Genomic DNA, 20611 nt, shown 5'->3' on the forward strand with positions numbered 1-20611 from the left:
ATTATACTATATGTAGATTTGATATTAGAGCGATTTTGGTACTGGTTGACCTTTCCAATGGTCTTTTTCTCAGTACCTACTAAACTGACTATAAAAATTACAAGTGTGTGATTTTTTAAAAAGGCTCTTGGATTATATTTCCGTGACAACTACTTGAGATGATCAAATTGAATGCCAAATGAATTTTACCTAAAGTAAAAAAAAATGACAAAAATAAGAAAATGTCTATTTGGAAAAATTTCTTTTTCAGTCCTTTATATCTTTTCTTTCAACTGCTATTTTGTGCTTTTATAACTAACGCCATCAGATTTGACTTAGATATAATACATACTAACACAGATGTATTGCTTGTGTACGTAGCTTAAAATCTCCAAACATCGGAGTATGGATAATTAATATTTGTAGGACTAACTTTGTGACTTTCTGTTTTATAACTTGAAAAATAACTTTGTTTTACCACTGATTTTAGATTGGTTTTATATCAATGTTGTGTTTAGAGTTATAATCTGTGTATGCATTTTTTTTTTGTCTTCTTTGATGGCGCTATAGATACAACTTACCCAGAAATAAATAGTATTGTTTACTGATTGATATATGACTTTTTGGTACATATTTATGCATGGAGACATTGCATCATATCCAAAGTATAAAGAGAGTATGTCATTAATTGATTCGGCAGTCACATTGTGGTAAAATCTATCCATTTTTAATTTAAGTTTTACTTGGTAAATACCACTGTTCCTTAAAATTTATGGTGGCACATGTTTCGATGCATTCCGCATCATTTTTAAACGCCGTATTGCGTACGGAGAATATTGCACCGTGAAGCATACTATCTTTAAAATGATGTGGAATACATCGAAAAATGTGTCACAATAGATTTTAAGAAATAGTGGTATTTACCAAATAAAACTTTAAAAAATAGAGAGTCGCCTGAAGTGGGAACGTACCACATTCTGCCACTGCTTCATCCAATGCTCGGCGCGGTCCAGGGTCTGGGCAGAGGGGCTGCGGCCGCACACTCCGCTGTGCACCGCCTCCCGTAGCACCGAGCGCGCCGGGTACGGTTTCTTCTCTTTCCTGAGGGCCGGCTGCTCCTGCTGCACTATCAAACATGACTGTCTCTTATTCTGGTCATGTCTTATTTACAAGGAAAAATACAAAATTGAATTAATACTAAACAACACAACATCAAACAATATTTTTACTAACTTTTATGCAAACCTAATGGGCCATAGGGTTCTGCACAAAGCCAATGTAGTTATATTGATTATTATATTGTTATATTGATTGTTATTTTGTAAGAGCACAGTTAAATACTCAAGTGCTTAAGGTACCTACCTTAGGGTCTAACTTTAGGTCTAGGCTGGTGTTAAATAAATATTAGAGAGAAAAATCATAAATTAATTTTAACATGAGAGATTTTCTATCAGCATTTTTATAATAGTACTTACCTGTGTAATATTATATGAACTGTCTCTGGTGCATTATCTTTTCTATTGGTCGATTCAAGATTCACATCACTTGGCACATAGATAATTCAAGATCTTGGACACGCGGAAAGAATGGGTGAAGAATGAATGGTAAGACAAATTTATAAGGTGAATTGGTCAGGTCAGAAGTCGAAAAATTACTAAGCATCATCGACAAAATTAAGAAAGGTGCATTGAGATGGTTTGTGCATGTGGAACGAATGAATGAAGAAAGAGCGGTAAAACAAATTTATAAGGTGAATGAAGTTGGAAACAGGAGCAGAGGAAGACTTGGCATCATCAAGTTTGTCAAATAATTGGGCGTGGTCAGGTCAGAAGTTGAAATAATCAGTGAGTATGTATGAGGAGATGCATGTATGTTGAAGAGGCGAAGGATGTTTGCAAAGACAGATCGGTATGGCGGTTTTGTTCTTCTTGCCTCCCCTTGCGAAGAAGCAGTGTGATGGTCAGTAAGTTATCTAGAGGGAGTGGGTCAGTTATTTAGGATTGATGAGAGACTGGTTTGTCAGTTATTTAAGATTGAATGAGAGAGAAGTGTTTGTCAGTTATCTAAATTTGAATGAGACAGTGGTTTGTCAGTTATTTAAGATTGAATGAGAAAGAAGTGTTTGTCAGTTATCTAGAAATGAATAAGTGAGTGGTTAGTTGGTTATCTAGGATTGAATGAGTTAGTGGTTAGTTGGTTATCTAGGATTGAATGAGTTAGTGGTTAGTTGGTTATCTAGGATTGAATGAGTGAGTGGTTAGTTACCTAGGACTAAATGTGTGAGTATTTAGTTAGTTATCTAGGATTGAATGAGAGAGAAGTGTTTGTCAGTTATCTAAATTTGAATGAGAGAGTGGTTTGTCAGTTATTTAAGATTGAATGAGAGAGAAGTGTTTATCAATTATCTAGGATTGAATGAGTGAGTGGTTAGTAAGTTATCTAGGATCGAATGGGTGAATGAGTGTGCTCGCCTCGTCCCTCCACCTGGCGGCGAGGGTGTGGCGCAGTTGGCGCGCGTAGTGGCGCTCCGGGTCCGCGCGCGCCCCCATGTTGGTGCGCTGGATGACACCGAGCTGCCGGTCGCGGTCCGCCTGCGTGACGGCGTGCCGCCGCAGGTCCTCGGCCACGCGCCGCGCCGCGTCCTCCGAGTAGGCGCGCAGCATGGCCGCGCGCCGCGCGAGCCGCTCCTGTTGCGAGCGCCACAGCGAGTTCCAGCGGCGCAGGTCCTGAAATACCCTCAAATATTAGTCAAAACTAAAATGGCAATTGATATATTACTTTTTTTTGAGATCCCAGTATATGTAAATGAAGAAGAATATGGAAGTCTGGGTATTTACAGGGCTTACAATCTATCATAGGCTTTACACAGTGTAACATTCACTATTCTACCCATATATGACAACCACACTACAAATATTTTTGGAACTCCTACATATATCATTATTCGCATTACACTGCACATATGAGTTCACTAGTGAGTGAACTCACGCGATATCGGCGCTGACAGCTAACAATGTCGATTTCAACATACCCATATCCATCGTCAACCAATTTTCATGAGTGACTTTTACTAAGCAGAGTGGCTGACAATCATGGGTAGAATGGTGTATGTTACACAAGTATAAAGTGATCACTTCAACCAGCCTACGATGTCGTTAGCCTGTAAATATAATTATACAATGGTTAGTATTTCAAAACTTTATAATTTTTGGGTATCAATGACTTTTTTTGGTCGCCGATATCAAAATGCCCCGACTGGGTTCCGCGGGAATAACACTGGTATGAAATGGAAAGCAGATTGATTTTCTTACCTCTTCTTGTCGCTTCCTGATTCTGTCGTCTCTCGCTTGTTGGAGGCTCTTCTTCATCCTAATGTCTTCCAGCCGCATCCGTTTGAGATTCTTCACCTTCTTCATCATGGCTATTTCCCGACTGGCTTCCACTCTCTTCCTGATGACTTCCTGCCGAGCGCGGGCCCTCCTCGCCGTTTCCTGCTTCCTCTCTTCCTTCATCTCCTGGACCCTTATTATCCTCAGTTCCAAGTTCTTCTGTCTTTCCATCAACCTATGGGGAGAGAAAAGAAATGGATATTATTAGTTTTATTTAATTGAGCGGTGAAGTAAATGATGTCATCAAATTTTTACAGATTATTCTTTCCGAGATTTCAAGATACGAATACACGCAATTTTCATCAGCTCTCAAACGTTATTGCTGTCACGAGCTATGAGGCTTTGAAATATTAATTTAATCATGAAAAAATCCCATGAGTTGTTAGTTATTTATAATGATTTAGACGATAGGATAATATTTCGAAAAAAAAATAGAATTCTGTCTACTGAAAAAAATGGCTTTATAAGCTGCAAATAAAATTCTTCTACGTATTCTTTTTACTCTTACGCACACTCAATCATGCATAGGGCACTTCTTCGCATTGACGCAGGGTTATCATGATCGCTAATCACGTAAAGACGAGGTGATTAGTCCTGAGCTTCGGGTACCAGTTCAGAGTGATGTTAAATAAAAATAAGAATAAAAAATAGTGAAATTTATTTGATCCCGGGACCTTCAGCACGGTATTTAAACGTGTCAACCACTAAAAAAATGTTTTTTTGAAAAATATTTTTTATCTAAATGGCAGCGTCATCTATTGAACGTAAAGAAACAAACGCAATACTAAACATTAAACGGACAGCGTGTTTCTTGACAGCTGCTAAAATATCGTATGGATATTTCACAATGCCTGTGAACACTTGTGAAATTTGACATATTGGACATGTGTCCTATTCCTTTTCCTTCTTTTCCATTTAACCAGACTGAGCCACAGCAACGTGTTACCAAGTAAAGATAGTGAATGAAGATTGAAGCGGACTTAAAAATAAAATAGCAATTATTTTTTTACTAATTATTTGGCATGTTTTTATTAAAATAAAGAAGCGAGATGTTTTTTGAAAAATAATATTTTCCCAAGTGATTTTTTAAAGAGCGAATGTCACCACTGAAAAATATTGGTTGGTATTTTTGTTCAACATACTCTCTTTCTTTTTCTTTACGCTCCTCTTCTTGCTCCTCCATCACCCGCCGCATATTTTCTCTCGCTTTCTCATCCTTAAAGAAACGTATCCTTCGCTTTTCTTTTTCTTCCATCACCTTTTTGAACAGTAAAGCGTCTCTGCCTAGTTGATCCTGTAAAAGGAAGTTTTCAGAGACTAAACAAATTATTACTATTGTATTTAGGACCAGTGGTTGAATTACGATAACAGGAGATTTTACGAAAAAAATATTTAGTCTCGTATAGTCCTCTGTTTGATTTGATATCATTGGTTAAAACGCGATACCAAAAATCCACTTCCTCCTCTTTGATCTCCTTTAGTGCACTTTCGTCTTTGGTCCTTCTAATAACGCATGTGATTAATATTTTGTTTGTTAATATTGCTATTGTCTATGTTTTTTAAGCTTGCTATGGTGGTGTTCGCTGTTCTGATGCTGGTGTAGTGATTGTCCTGACGGAAAGGTTTGTACGCCTCGAAACAATTTTTTTCTTCTGTAAAAAGCGTTATTAACACGTTTGTTTTTACATTTTTGACATCTCAACATAGATGATGAAGAATATGGGAGTCTAGGCATTTACGGGGCTTACGACCGTCATAGGCTGGTTTAAGTTATCACTTTCCACTCGTGTAACATTCACCAATTCTATCCATGATTTACAACCACACCACTCAATTTCTTGGAACTTTTAAATATATTGTTCAAAGTACTATGTTTCGAATTTTAAACCTAATGTTCTATGTTTCGAATCTTAAACCAGCCTATGACAGTCGTAAGCCCCGTAAATGTCTAGACTTCCTTATTCTTCTTCACCTATGTTGAGATGTCAAAAAAAAAGATTTTCTACTTTTACGAAGCTTATTTGTAAAATGTAAAAATAACTCAGATTTTGTATAAAATAAGTATCTGCTCTTGTCTCAATCCCATAAGAGCCGATCCCTAACCGGAAACACATTGCGAGAGCGAGTAAGAAATACCGACATCCGGAGCATGTGTAAGACAGATGATATCGTGAGGTGGGGACGACAACGAAGGCGATACTGGAATGATCATGTAAACAGAATGTCAGATGACAGACTTCTACGTATCGCCCTTCAAGGAATCCCTGAAGGGCGCAGACCCCCAGGCAGACCTCTAAAAAGGTGGAAAGACAGCTGGGAGTCAACCTCCCAAGAGCTACAAGCGGAGGCACAGACAGATCCTTAGGATCTATTGTAGAAAAAGAAGAAGAAGAAGTAGTATACAAGGATTTGGATACACCCAAAATGTTGTGAATAAAACGTTCTTAGGTCCATAGAAATAATGATCTTTGTTTTCTTCCTTAAACTAGTTCTAGCATAAAGTAATCGTTGACACAAGTTAGTTATTTCGTTAGTAAAAGGTTAACACGTGATACGAAGTGGAACTCATAAAGCCGCCAGTTACTGTTGATGTGGCTGATCCATTGTTTTACTTCGCTCGTTCTCATTACAAGAGATGGAATCAATTTGCGAGATTTATGTCGTTCAATCGGCGGACTGGTGTTGGTGTATAGTTAACAGTTAGTTGCTCTCAGGGCGGGAATTACAGTCGAAAGATAGCGCGTCAACTGCCTAGTAAAGATAACTCAAATTTTACTTTTATTTGGTAAAAAATATTAATTTTCTTGACGGTATCATTAACTTCCTGACAGTCCCAAAGTTCTCTATACTGCGTAGTTAATGTGTTGACTTTTAACTACATCAGATTACATATGAAAGTTTACGTTTCAACTACGTAAAGTAAATAACTTACCTTCACTTTTACTTCAAATGACCGGCGTTTTAAAACCAGCCGTTGATAAGATTCATTGAAAAGTTCACGTTACCGAAAAACAGAATTGATATGTGTGTGTGTGTTTTTTTTACCGAATAGAAGAAAAGTTAATATTTCTTGATTGTGAATATATGCTATAGCGTTAACTTCTGTATATGATTGTTGTCCTAGGCTTCTATTTCACATAAAAGTTAACGGTTTAACATTTTTTTAAAGAAATAACCTTCAAAGTATCTAATATAACTTTATATCACGAATCTAGTATAAATCTATAAAGTATGGATAATTTTGTTTTTTTTTGTATTTTTATTTCTAATGACTTTCTCTTTTTGAATTTTAAAGTTGCCATTTTTGAAGAAAAATATTTGTTTTCAACGGTAGATAACATTAACTTCTATCTGGTCAGAATATTCATTTACATTATCTTTTCGATAAAATAAACTTACTGGCAACAACCTGAGCGACAACCTTTTTCAAAATGCTATACTTAGTCTAGAAATGAAGTTAAAATTATCTATACTCAACACTTTATCTTTTCACTGTAATTCCAACCCTGAAATAAGTAGCTGTAGTTGTTGATGGAGCTGCCATCGCCCTTGTGATTCTCCCCCCTTGCTACTTCCATCTCGTAGAAGGTTTGCTATTAACTAGGATTTTGTAACGAACGTAGCGTTTTTATCCGATGCCATTTACTTTTATGGACACTCATTTCGGAAAATATAACTTTTTAAATAAATTAAAAAAAGTTAATTTCTTATGCCCTTATCCGCAACCAATGTGTATAGGGCGCTGGATCTTAGTGATGCAGTGTTACCATGATCATTAATTACACCAAGGTAAAAGTAACAGCCCTGCGCTTGAGGTAAAAGTTTAAGATGATATTTAATATACATATATCGCTCTCTCTTTTCAAGAACGTCATTAATCAAAAATCGTAAAGTTTCAGCTGTGCATGTTTTCGGAATGCCAAGAAAATGTACTATATCCCAAAAAAAGAGGCATATTTTTTACTTAATATTTACCCGCTACAGGGCAGAAGTGTTGTTTTTGCATTTTGAAGAAAAGGTATTATTTAATTATTTTTTGAAATATACTATATATTTTTCAAAAGGAGAAAAAACCTTCAGGTTTTACCTCAAAAGATCTGGTGTACAGTAAAAAAGTTTAATAAGTGGCTTGATATTTATTTTTAATACATTTTATTATATTTTTAAACATTGAAAACGTTCTCCTAAAAATCAAGTTTTTTGATTTATGACGTTCTTTGAAGGGGGTGAGCATGAATGAAAAATCATAAAAATCATATTAGAATGAAAAATCATTCACATTTATTTTATCGGGACTTTTAGCACACTGTCAAGTCAAACGTGCTGAGCAAGAATTTTCTTTAAACCCAAGCCACAAGCTTCTCACATTTAATTGGTCCCGTTGCACCGCTGCAGTTAGGGTGTGAGCACTGTGAGCGGTGTAGCAGTGCGAGCGGTGCTCACAGCGCGGGCACAGCGGCCGGTACTCACCCTCCTCGCCATCTCCATCTTGATCTGCTTGGCGCGGATGACGTGCTGGCGGCGGCGGTGCTCGTTGTACTGCTGCAGCGAGCAGGGCGGCAGCGCGGGCAGCTGCAGGGAGCGGCAGTGGCGCAGGAAGGCGCGCAGGTGCGGGTCGTGCAGCGGGTCGTACTCGGGCGGCGTGCCCGGCCACGTGTCGAACTCCGACCCCGCCGGCTGCGGGTACAGCTGGACGAGACAGAAAATAAATAATCACCCTCTAGGAAATTAATTATAATTCAATTATCCAATAAATTTCATGAATGTGTACATCATATTATATCTACATAAATTAAAAAGTAAAATAAAGAATCTGATATGTACAGACATTGGTCAGAGGCAAGCCATCCAAGTGTAGTTCCTGGCGCGTGGACTCGTTGGCTCGTCTAGCTGTCCATGGAATTCGGAGCATACGCCTCCGACACTACATTTAGAAAACGTCAATTTTTCTCCTTTCCGCTGCTTTTATGGTCCATGTTTCAGCAGCATAGAGAAATATGGATTAGACCAGAAATGATCGTAAAAACCCTTTTGAATACCCATTTAAATGATATTCAAAAATAATTTTCGAGTAAATGCAAATACAGAAGGTTGACAATAATTTTAAATTCATAATAATCTCCGGAATTGTTTTTATTTATGCGGACGTTGGAGATATTCCGCAAGAGGACTCGAGTCGGATTTTTTGTCTAAAAAATTAATTTATTCCTGGATAAAGAATACAACAAAACACGATTCCTTTCAACAAAACATCGGGCGAATTTCCATAAACCCTTTTGTCAGTAACTGGCCCTGGACCCCCCTGCCCCCCCCCCCCTCACCCGGAGCACTGGAAGAGCACAGTGGTGGAATATTCAGACATACGCTTAAAAAAAACACTAATTAAAACTGATATTCACAAAATTTCTCTGGGTTTGTCAATTTTTTTTTGTTATTATTTTTTTACTAAGCCTCCACTCACAAAATAGATTGTGATAATAATTAATATAGGATATAAGAGGAGACAAAGATAGAAGTAAAAAAACAACAACAAATTATTTTTGTTGTTTTTTTACTGAAATAATTTAATATTTACTTTGTTGTTTTTTACTGAAATAATTGAATACTTATTAAGTAATTTATGAAAAACGACAAAATAATAATTAACTGTCATGAATGAAAATATAAAATAAACTATTCAGTTTATCCACTGAGGAGTTATTTATATTGATATCACAATAAAGATGAAGATGACCATGGAAGTCTGGGTATTTACTGGGCTTACGACCTGTCAAAGGATAGTTTAAGTTATCACATTATACACGAGTAATATTTGACTTTCCACTCATGATTGACAAGTCAAATTTTTGAAACTCATGTTTTATAATTAATACGTCGTTTGATATTTAAGTTCTCGGTAGTATCTATTAGTATATAAGGTTGATATTAGTATATAAGGTATTATTATTATAATTTACAGGGCTTATATCAATCCCCTGTGAATTGAACCCGAGATAAAACGGCAGTCAAACGCGCTAACTACTACACTACGAAACTGACAAAACTTAATCCCTATAAAAAACTCATATTTTCAACGTAAAAGTCATGCTAAAAAAGTCATAAAAATTATGTCAGTAAAATGATTAGGTTATTATAATTATGTATTTAAAACTCGGTGACGATATTCTATCACTGTGTCAGGACTAAATACGTATATATATATATATATATATATATATATATATATATATACATCATGCCCTCTCTACCTTTCTCCCGTGTCACGGAGGACAGAGTACTCCTATAATCCCTTTATTAAGCGAAACTGCTCAGTATTAAAGCTTACTGCAACTTTTAATATGAATAAAGTACCCATAATTCAACCATTTCAACTAAAGCTTATTTATAATTGCATAATGTAAAACATGAAAATATTGGTACATTAAAACGAATAAGTTCAAGAACTTGACTCTTAATTTAATTCGTTTTAAGATTTTTTTTTTTTTTGGGAAAATTACTAGTAATTTCAATGTTCACTATTTAAAAAAAAGTAAAAAAAAAACTAAATGGATCTAATTGTTTAAATATATTCAGATTGAAACACTTAATTAAACTTATTATTATCTAATTCCTCAGCGTGATATCATATTTCAAGTATCACACACGGTAAGCACGTCTTTTTAAGAAGTAAGCAAGAACAAATCATGTCGTTAGAACAATCGTGAAGTGATTTAAAATAAAAGTAGCATTATTTGACTATTTTCAATCAATCCAGGTGGAGCGAGTGCCCCCCTTGCCCCTCCCTACCCGCGGGCGCCCATGGTTTTATCCCCATGGAAATGTATCGAGAAATTAGGGAGATACTCGTAAAAAGAATTAAACTATTCGTATATTAAATGGAGGGAAAACATGTCAGGTGTGACGTCATTAGGAGCTGCAAACATTCATACAAACATGTATGCAAACACAGCTGATGAACATGTAACTCGAAGGTGCGTTTGAAAGAGTTGCGTAACTTTAAAAACAACCGTTAAGTCTCTTTCTTTTAAGGATGTATATATATATATATATATATATATATATATATATATATATATATATATATATATATATATATATATATATATTTATATATATATATATATATATATATATATATATATATATATATATATATATATATATATATATATATATATATATATATATATATATATATATATATATATATATATATATATATATATATATATATATCCAGTAATTGTGTAGGTACAAAGATTTGGAGGTATTGAAATGTGTTGGTAAATTGAATTAATTCGGTGTATCAAAATATTACCTTAATTAAATCCCCTTGATAAAATAATATCCCTTATGAAACGTTTTAAAAAGCTCATTAACTGTTGTAGATTTCAGCTGAAATATTGCCTGAATTATATTAGAAAGTTCGTCCGGCGAGTGGAGACAGGTAGATTATATTATTGGCCCACACTTCATCGCACTGATCCCAGAGTGTAGAGGAGTTCCCAGTTTAATACTCGACTGTCCGCCACTGGCTGTACTCAAAATGTGCTTTAATAAACAATGAAGAATAGCTTTTTATTTTCTTTAATTAACTGAATAAACGTCAGAGCTTTCCGGCAAACTTAAATGTGGAAATTTACATAGAAGTGGTTTAAAGCGAATCTAAAAGCCTATTAGCATTCGCATTTAGAAAAATATTTTCTGATTTTGTGTTTTAGCGGAAATCGTGTAACATTATAATATCATTGATTGGCAATACCGTTTCAAATGTATTCAATATTTACGGAGTACTTTTCATAACTTTGCTTACATGAATATACGAGTACATGAAATAATCCTTACCATACCACAATGTAAAAAACAGGGTAATTATTCTTGATTCTACAAATAGGTGTTTGCACAGTTGAATTTGTCTAGAGAGACTATTTGAATAGGTGTAAATATTCAATGCAGAGTTGTTAGAAAATTATACAAAAGAGATTGGAAATATCGAGATTCGTTGAAATAGGAAAACTAGATTTATTTCCAATCGAAACTTTGACCTCTCCCTGAAATAAATTACATAAACTACCTTAAATAAAATATATAACTTATTTGTAAAATGTAATAAAGAATCCAAAATGAAATTTCGTTTTTATTTTGTAAATGAAATGAATGTTGAAATGTTTCTCTTTACCCCTTGCTTTTGTAAATTTTGTAAATATGCTAATCGAATACATATCTTTGTATGTATGATATTGTATAAATGAATGCAGCGCGAAAAGGGTCATGTTGTAAGTGCATAAGTACGATACAGATTGATTTGTTCTTCATCAAAACCAAATTGTCAATGAACGTCGATATATGTAGGTCAAGGAAATAGGCCGAACTTACAAATAAGCCTTGACCGTCAGTCGATAAGTGTGACGGAATGGCGCACACTTTAGCGATGTTCACACTAACAAAATACTTTGTATCATTTTAGCTAAATCAGATTCAGAGTTACTCGGAATAACCTAACGTCCGAGTGACTCTGAAATCTGGCTGCGGCTTATGCAACACCGCTTATCGCGTTCCTACATAGGCTCAAATGTTTCATAGACTATTCCTACTTGTGAGTGAGTTTGCTATTTATGTTTAAAGTAACTATAATTTCAAGTTGTTCTCGAGTGCAATATTCTAGGCAAAAGCACTCGCTATCTCGACTTTATACAATTCATAAAAAAATAAAAAAAGGGAAGAACGATACATGTTTCATATCAGGTTGAGATACCTCAAAATTTATACAATTCAATGATTCAAGAGTTAGCAATGAAGTTATATGGGTAGTTGATTTTAAATCTACGAGTTAACTTATTTTCTTGGCAAAAACTTTCTTACTTTACACTTACATACTTCACTTCTATCACTAAACTTATAACTAGTCGGTGTCCGGGGGTTTGTATGAATCGAGGTTATCATAAGTGAACGATGAGGCTTAAGGCTTTACGAATTTAGGGATTTAGGGATATTAAAATTTAATTCAAAATTATAAATAAAAATAAATGGATTAAAATATATATATATATATATATATATATATATATATATATATATATATATATATATATATATATATATATATATACACACCAAATTAACCATATATTACCAATATGTGTATGTATATATAAAAATGTATATATATATATATATATATATATATATATATATATATATATATATATATATATATATATATATATATATATATATATATATATATATATATTATATATATATATATATATATATATATATATATATATATATATATATATATATATATATACATATATATATATATATATATATAAATATATATATATATATATATATATATATATATATATATATATATATATATATATATATATTTATATATATATATTTATATATATATATATATATATATATAAATTTAGTCACCTGTAAGTATTGTGAAATATATCGGAATATGGTATATATTGCGTTGAATATGCACAAATTCAGATGATATGAAATTATTAGGAAAATATCATATTTTTTAAATTGATTGTCGTAATTTTTAACGCTATTATATCTTCTTCGATTAAAATTGTTTTTAATCCAAAATAAATACCCGTTATAAAAATATATAAAAATCGAAAAAAAATCGGACCGCTTTGCAGGCGAAGCAAAAAGCATATAGATGTGTTTTAGATATAAATCAGAAAACATATGGTAGCACTTAAAGCTAACTGGTTGTAATCCATCTCCCATTCAAAAATCTATTTTGTTTTTCCCCCCCTCCCTGCTTCTCGACCCGCACCAAGTTCTCTTTGCAAATGTGGGTACAAATGTGGAATTTTATAATTGGATCACAAAAAGTACCTACGTAATCCAGGAGAGCACATTCCATATAGGCTGACAAGCAGTGCCTACCCCACCTCGCTCGCGTGGCTACAGGAACACAACCGGCGCCTACTTTTCCTCACTATCCACCCCTAATGCCTATCCTGATTAGAAACTCTTTGCACGCCACTGGTGTAATCTAATATAACGGATCTGTTAAATTCTCCAATAAAGTCCAATTTATACTGTAATTGAAAAAGTATTTTATTTATAAATACGAAGAAATCCAAAGAACAAAATCCAGACCACGGTGGACAGTTCAATACAAAAATTAATTACGCGCACACTGGTGTTTTCATCTGTCCTAATCGACAACTGCAGTTGGCTTGCGGTCAAGTGTGGGTGGAAAGAGATTATTGAATAAAAACTACGATATTCACTGTGGCAGCTTTTAAACTGGTGATCTCGACAGCTTCAAGCTGCTATTCAGGTTAAGCTGGAAAGTTTTGTTTGGACGACCATGTACGGCCACACTCCCGGACAGGTTGAGAGATAGCACGGACAGAGTGGCTTTAAAACGACTCGAGGCGATCTAGGAAATAACGTGATGTGAAAATGAAGACCTGTGAAAATGTGGACCTATGTGCTCAGACGGATCTGCGATACGAAGTGATGGGGCAAGTGAACAAAGCTGCAGCCATCTCAGGATGCCTGAAAAATGCTATATGGAAAAACCCTGAGATGAAGATCGGCAGCAAGATCAAGATATACAAAACTTGTGTCCGACCCATCATGACGTATGGAATCGAAAGTAGAGCAGACACCGCTGCCACAAAAAACACGCTTAGAGTGTCAGAAATGAAGACTCTGAGAAGCATAACAGGCAAGAGTCTTCGAGATAGATTGAGAAATGCCAAGATCAGGGAAATATGCGAAATCGAAGATGTCGTTAGGTGGGGAAGGCAACGAAGAAGACAATGGTATGCGCATGTGAGGAGAATGGAACCATCCAGACTCCCCCACATCGCATTGTACGGCCAACCCCATGGTAGACGACTCCCGGGCAGACCACCAAAGAGATGGGCCGATAGCTGGGAATCGACGTCGCAGGAGGCTAATCCCTCTTAAAAACAGGCCGTAAGGCCTACAATAAGAAGAAGAAGAAGAAGAAGAAGAAAATGAAGAATAAAGGTGCGTTACCTTGCATCCCAGCCTGTTCTTGGCGTAGGTGACGGCCTGGTTGGGGACCCTGGTGTAGGGGATCTGCCTGTCCAGGGGGATGGCGCTCCACATGGGCAGCCCCCCGCGGGGCACGCTGAAAGGCGGCGGGGGCACGGACTCGATCAGGCGGTGCAGCCCCGTGGGCTTGCGGGTCGACAGCATGGTCATATAGTCCTCCTGTAACCATCAATTACGTCAAACTAATTATTTAATATAGATACAAGAGTTTTTATTTTATTTTTATAATTAAATAAATTTCAATTATTTATATATCAATATTCAAGATATTTCTACTTTAAAATCTCAAAATTCGTTACGCTGTTTTCTCCAATAAAGAGACAAAGCTCTTGTGCTTGGAGAGGGACATACTTTTATTATTTATTGTTTTTTTGTGGGTTTTTATTGATTTTTTTTAAATTTATTTTTATTATTATTATTTTATACTTTTTTGTGTGGATAAGTAATTCTAGGATAAACAGTTACAGCAGATATGTGTTTAAAAAAAAAATACCACTAAATGTCATCAAATAAAAGCAGTCAAAGCTAAACCAGCGGTACACAATAAAGTCCTGGTGGCAACCTGGATTTTTATTTATTTATTTATTTTTATTTTATTATAACTATTTTATACTTTTTTGTGTTTTATAGCATGGAGTTGGCGAAAAAAGATAAAAATAGACTGATTGCAGACAAAGCAATGCACGGTAGATGTTTAAATAGTAAAATAAGGCAAGAATGCAAAGGCTGATAAATAAAATTAAGAAGTGTTTTGGGCATGTCGAACGAATGAGTAAGGAACGCACGGTAAAACAAATTTATGATGCGAATATAGTTGGAAATGGGAGCAGAGGAAGACGAGGTAGACTTGGCATGATCAAGTATGTCAAATACTTAAAAGCGGTCAGTTCAGGAGTTGAAACGATTGGCGGTATGCTGCATGCATGCGGAAGAGTCGAATGATGTTTTTAAAGACAGAGTGATGTGGCGTTCTATTCTCTCTGCCTGCTACTGTGGGCAAGCGGCTTAGTGGTTAGTTACTAAGTTAAATGTCATTAATTCGAGTCTACTATGGAATTCGTAGCAAATAAATAATGGTTTTTTTTGACAATATTTGGACAATTTCCTTATTCATTCTATACAAATACACGCAAAATAGCTAGTTCTGAAATTAAATATATTTAAAAAAAAATACATTGTATTACCAATATGTGTGTGTATATATAAAAATGTAAATATAAATAAATGTAAATATATATATATATATATATATATATATATATATATATATATATATATATATATATATATATATATATATATATATACATATATACAATACATAATGTAGCATAGTTTCATCTTTGTCTCGTGCGTTCAATGTTTCTATTAAAAATACATAAACAACTTTATTGCTCATAAAAAAATGTGTACAAAGATTTTAAAGGAGATACAATTATCATGAAAATATTTATCTCGCGAATGAGATTACAAGATACAGAAGCAGCGATGAGTTAATGATACACGGCGAAAGTAAACAAATGTGTAATAAAGTATCTATTAAAGAGTGTTGTAGACTCTCAACAAATGAACCGTTTAATCAGCGTAAACATTTCTCTCACTTTGCGACACATTATTTTTAATTAAGGTTACTATTATATATGAAAGCTAAATAAAAGGGTGTGGAATTGTTACATTTAAGTTAAATACAGATATTTAAAAATAATATATCTTGATTAATACTGTTTAAAATCTATTGACGCACGTTTCCAATATATTCACTATTATTATCAAACACTGTGAAGCTTAGTCTACAATTCAGAGTTTTGCTCTTGAAACGATGAAAGATGAAGAAGGGGTAGAAGCTGTATATTATTTACAATAGGCTTTAGTCATTATTATATTGACAATTATGAGTTTATTATTATTTACATTTTCATGAATTTTGATTGTCACTAAACATTGATGTTTATTATTTTAGTTCTACTTTGTTGTTTTTATATGTCGCTCACTCCTTTCAACAACGTCATATATCAAAAATCGTCATTTTTCAGTTGCGCATTTTTTCGGAATGCCCAGAAAATGTACTGTATCCCAGCAAAAGCGGCATATTATTAACTTAATATTCACCCGCTACCGAGCAGAAAGTGTTGTTTTTGCATTTTGAAGAAAAGGTATTGTTTAATGGTTTTTTTTTTAAATTTAGTAAATATTTTTCAAATGGAGATAAACAGTCAAGTTTTACCTAAAAAGATCACACAGTAAAAAGTTCAATAAGTGGCTTGATATTTATTTTCAAAACATTTTATTTTATTTTTAAACTTTAAAAACGATTTCCTGAATAATCAAGTTTTTTTATATATGACGTTGTTGTAATGAGTGAGCGATGTGTGAATTTTATCTAACAAATTATTTACGAACCCTGTAAAAATGAAGCGTCCCATTCGGTATTCGATATGAATGCCGAATGCGCTGAGACACGTGTTATAACAGATTTTAAGAAATAGTATTATTAACCAAGTAATATTCAGATAAAAATGGATAGATATTACACCAAAGCGATTGGGGAACATTCAATGAAAAAAAAAACAGATTATTTACGATTATATGAGCAATCATAAATTTGCATATATTTGATTTGCTTGGAAACGGTTGACGTGGTGAAACCACGTTTATCCTTTCAGGCTGGCTAAAAAAATCAATCGTCAATCCATTTAATTAATTAGTCTTAGGAAAAAAAAAATTCTGTGCGCGCAAATATTTTTTATGGCTCCGACCTTTTATAATTTACCTGTCGTAAAACTAAAATGTATTTAAAAGGTTTGAATCATAAAAAAACTGTCGCCAACCCGCTGGCCTTTGAGGGATAATAGATGTTTGCCGGCGGTCATTTATCCTAAGAGCATTCTTTATTATATTATAAATAAAATTAAGGCTAATTGAAATGTCTAGACGTTGAAAATTTTGGGGGTGGATACAAGCGCACCGTCAGCCAATGAAAAATGGTTTCGAGGGCGTGATCTTCAAGGAGAGAAACCGAATATAACGGGAAGAAATCAGTGGGATCGATCACTTGGAAGTCGGAGACTTGGAAGTCAGACTTGGAAGCCAACAATTGGAAGGATCAGTTGGAGGGAGTAAGTCGTAAGAGGAGATCGACCAGTCGGACGGCTGGTCAGTCAGAAGACACAGAGAAGAAGAAGAGTTGGAAGGAGCATTCGGGAAATCAGTGGGATCGAGGAGTTGTAAGCAGCAGTCGGGAGAGATCAGGGGGATCGAGCAGTCGGGAGAAATCAGTTAGAAGGAGCATACCTACACCAGGTTTTAAGACTTAAGTGAGGAGAAGAGCGGGAGCTCTACGCAGGGAGAGAGAAGATAGAAAAAAAGGAGTTACTCATCCGGAGTATCAAAAGCAGACCCACGCCGGGTCATAAGCCTCAAATTAAGAGCTGAAGCTCTACTAGGAGAAGAAGAAGATAAGAAGCAAGAATCATCGCACGGCGGCCCGTCATAAGAAGAACCTCATCCCAGCATCCAACGGCGCAGCTTTTTCACAAAGGATCACGGCGACCCCAGCATCACGGCGCATCTTTTTCACCAAAGGTTAGAATAAGTTTAATTTAAGATAGGATTAATTAATTTTAAGCTAATTTAAGATAGCAGATAAGATTAGTTTAAGTTAAAGTCGCTTTCGTATAATTTTGATATTTTTAAGTAAATTAATTTAAGTATATATTTTTTTTGTGCTGAATTTTCTTTCATCTCCCTACCCCTCCTTCTAATACTCCCAAGGTGTATCAGCTTGATAAGGTGGGCGACGTCACAGTATTGACGAATATCTTATAAATTTTAAAGAAACATTCTGAGCGAATAGTATAATAATATATATAGTTTTGTAACATTGTTTATTCACAATATTTTGACTGTGCCCTAATATTTATTCACTTATTAAAGGAAAACAATTTTTTTTCTTATCAATATTTACCGACATCCCACCATAGATAAAGAAATATTAAGATAGAATAATGATTTGTACATAATCAAAATATTGTGAATAAATTATCCTGTCTAGAAGTCTAATCAAATTAGTGTGATAAAACACGTATTATAGGAGTTTTGACACATTATTGATGGTAACCTCCGTAGAGTAATGGTCAGCACCCTCGGCTACCGTTCTGGAGGTCCTAGGTTCGATTCCCAGGGGAGGGCAAATAAATATTAGTGATTCTTTTCACTCTAATATTTGCTCAACATTAAATGGTTACTGAAGCGGAGGGCTGATCACCTTCCCTTTGTGTGTTAACGGTCAAGATAATACTGCGTTCATACGATGCAATGCCCTAGGCACCATTGGGGTGATGATAAAGGTTTGAAGAGAGAAGAAAAGATTGATAGTAGTCGTCTGTGGCAAGTTGAAAAAATAATTTATAAAGTTTTTCCAACTGCCAACCCAGATTAAAAACTCTGTGCACACCACTGCTTTCGCATATAACTTTTTTTACGAAGGTCAGAGCTAGATCTTGGGTAGGGTACCCCAGATCTAGATCAGATATAAAAATAATTAATTGAAATATTAATTTGTATTGTTTTGTTACAATACCTCAGGACACAAATTAAAAATTATTTCCAGAAAAGAAAAAGCCGACTGACACCCTAAACTTTCCAGACATTACAATACAAATAATCGATTCGTAGCGACAAATACCTTACACGACTTTGTTCATTCCGATTTAATTCAATAAAGTGATGTAATTAACAACTTTGTGGAATGTTTTGTACAATAAAGTGCTTTGCTTGATATTTCAAAGGTGTTCTAGACAAATTATTTCAAAGTTTTTAATAGCTTGAGTACTTTCGTAAACTTCATTATACTCACCTTACATTTTAGTTATTTATGTTTGTCACTTACAATTTTTTCATTAAATAATTGTGGCAATTTGCGATAGCTTATATTAAAACCAAAGTGTGAATTGATTAAAAATTCTAAATAATTTTATTTTCTGAACTTATTTCAAGTTCATATATCTAGACCATATTGTATTTGTAGTAAATATTTACCGACTGTGAATTTAATAAAAAATGGATAGATACTACCACAAATTTGAAACAAGCTCAGAAAAAAAAATTATATAGAAATTTAATTCATTCATACTTTGGTTTTAATATACCTAAACTATAGCAAATTGCCACAATTATTTAATGAATATCTCTATATAGAGTGCTTGATAATGAAGTTGAAAGTATGGAAACAAGTGTCACGTAGATTTTAATAAAAAGTGGTATTTATTAAGTATGCTTACTCGTACATAAGTTTCGGTAAACGTTATAAATTTTCACATTTCTGAATGGAATCCTGTGTAGTTTCATAACTAGCAGACGAGATGGGGTCTGACAGGAGCTTTACTTAACAACACCGAGATTTATTGTCCAGGATTATGTCTCATCCTCGCCAAACTACCAAACATCTAATCCAAAGTTTTTCCTTCGTCCCCTCCTCTCTGCGTCCACACTACGCACTACTGTACAATCCTAGTCCTATCAATCATTCCATTACCTCCTGTTAGAACTGTTCTTGTCTCGTCAACAGACAACTTTGCCCGAATCTTTTCATCCAATTAATAAATCATGACATCGTTAAAATGGATTGATTTTTCCTAGATGACCAATTCTTATACACCTTTAATAAATTCATAATTTTTATCAAACTGCTTATTTTAGAGATGTGACTAAGCAAATAACTGTTACTTTTTCAGATATCCAATTGAAAAAGTAATTTTTTTTTACGGTTTACATTTTTTAAAATGTAATTGTCAAATATAGTGGAACCTCGGAAATCCGAACTTATTTGAGCTGTGGTCTGTTCGCATTTGGGAATGTTCAGATTAGCCGAGAAATTTGTAATATAGCATTATGTGTGTTTCTTTTGTGTTTTTTCTTGTTTATTCGTCTCTAAAATTAATAAAATACTAAATGACATTCATTTAAGGTTTATGTATATTATTTGCAACTTTTAACATTTCAATCAAATACAAACTACAGTACTTGAGTAGCAATAAAGGTAAAGTAAGTACTGTATACTTTATTAACTTAACAATATTTTTTTAAAAAATAGGTTGCATTTAATTTTATGTAAAAATAAATATGTTCAGTCTTTGCGTGCTTTCTTTTTAAATGTTTTTCTTCAAAATCTT

At 34.2% G+C, this 20611-nt stretch overlaps 1 protein-coding gene across 1 annotated transcript in view; it reads right to left on the reverse strand.

Moving 5' to 3' along the window:
- LOC148309857 (uncharacterized) overlaps positions 1-20611 on the reverse strand; it is a 48735-nt gene that overhangs the window by 5221 nt on the left and 22903 nt on the right. Inside the window, exons 2-7 of the mRNA XM_088259385.1 lie at positions 14403-14600; positions 7839-8057; positions 4511-4662; positions 3291-3543; positions 2451-2705; positions 951-1100 (exon numbers count right to left, since the gene is read on the reverse strand). Of these exons, the coding sequence (XP_088115511.1) occupies positions 951-1100; positions 2451-2705; positions 3291-3543; positions 4511-4662; positions 7839-8057; positions 14403-14591 (1218 nt within the window). The 5' untranslated portion in view covers positions 14592-14600. The remainder of the gene's footprint in view (positions 1-950; positions 1101-2450; positions 2706-3290; positions 3544-4510; positions 4663-7838; positions 8058-14402; positions 14601-20611) is intronic.

The sequence above is a fragment of the Brachycentrus maculatus genome, unplaced genomic scaffold (genome assembly GCF_059751285.1).
Source record: "Brachycentrus maculatus isolate JH-2025_06_01 unplaced genomic scaffold, ASM5975128v1 h1tg000117l, whole genome shotgun sequence".
Classification (NCBI taxonomy): Eukaryota; Metazoa; Arthropoda; class Insecta; order Trichoptera; family Brachycentridae; genus Brachycentrus; species Brachycentrus maculatus.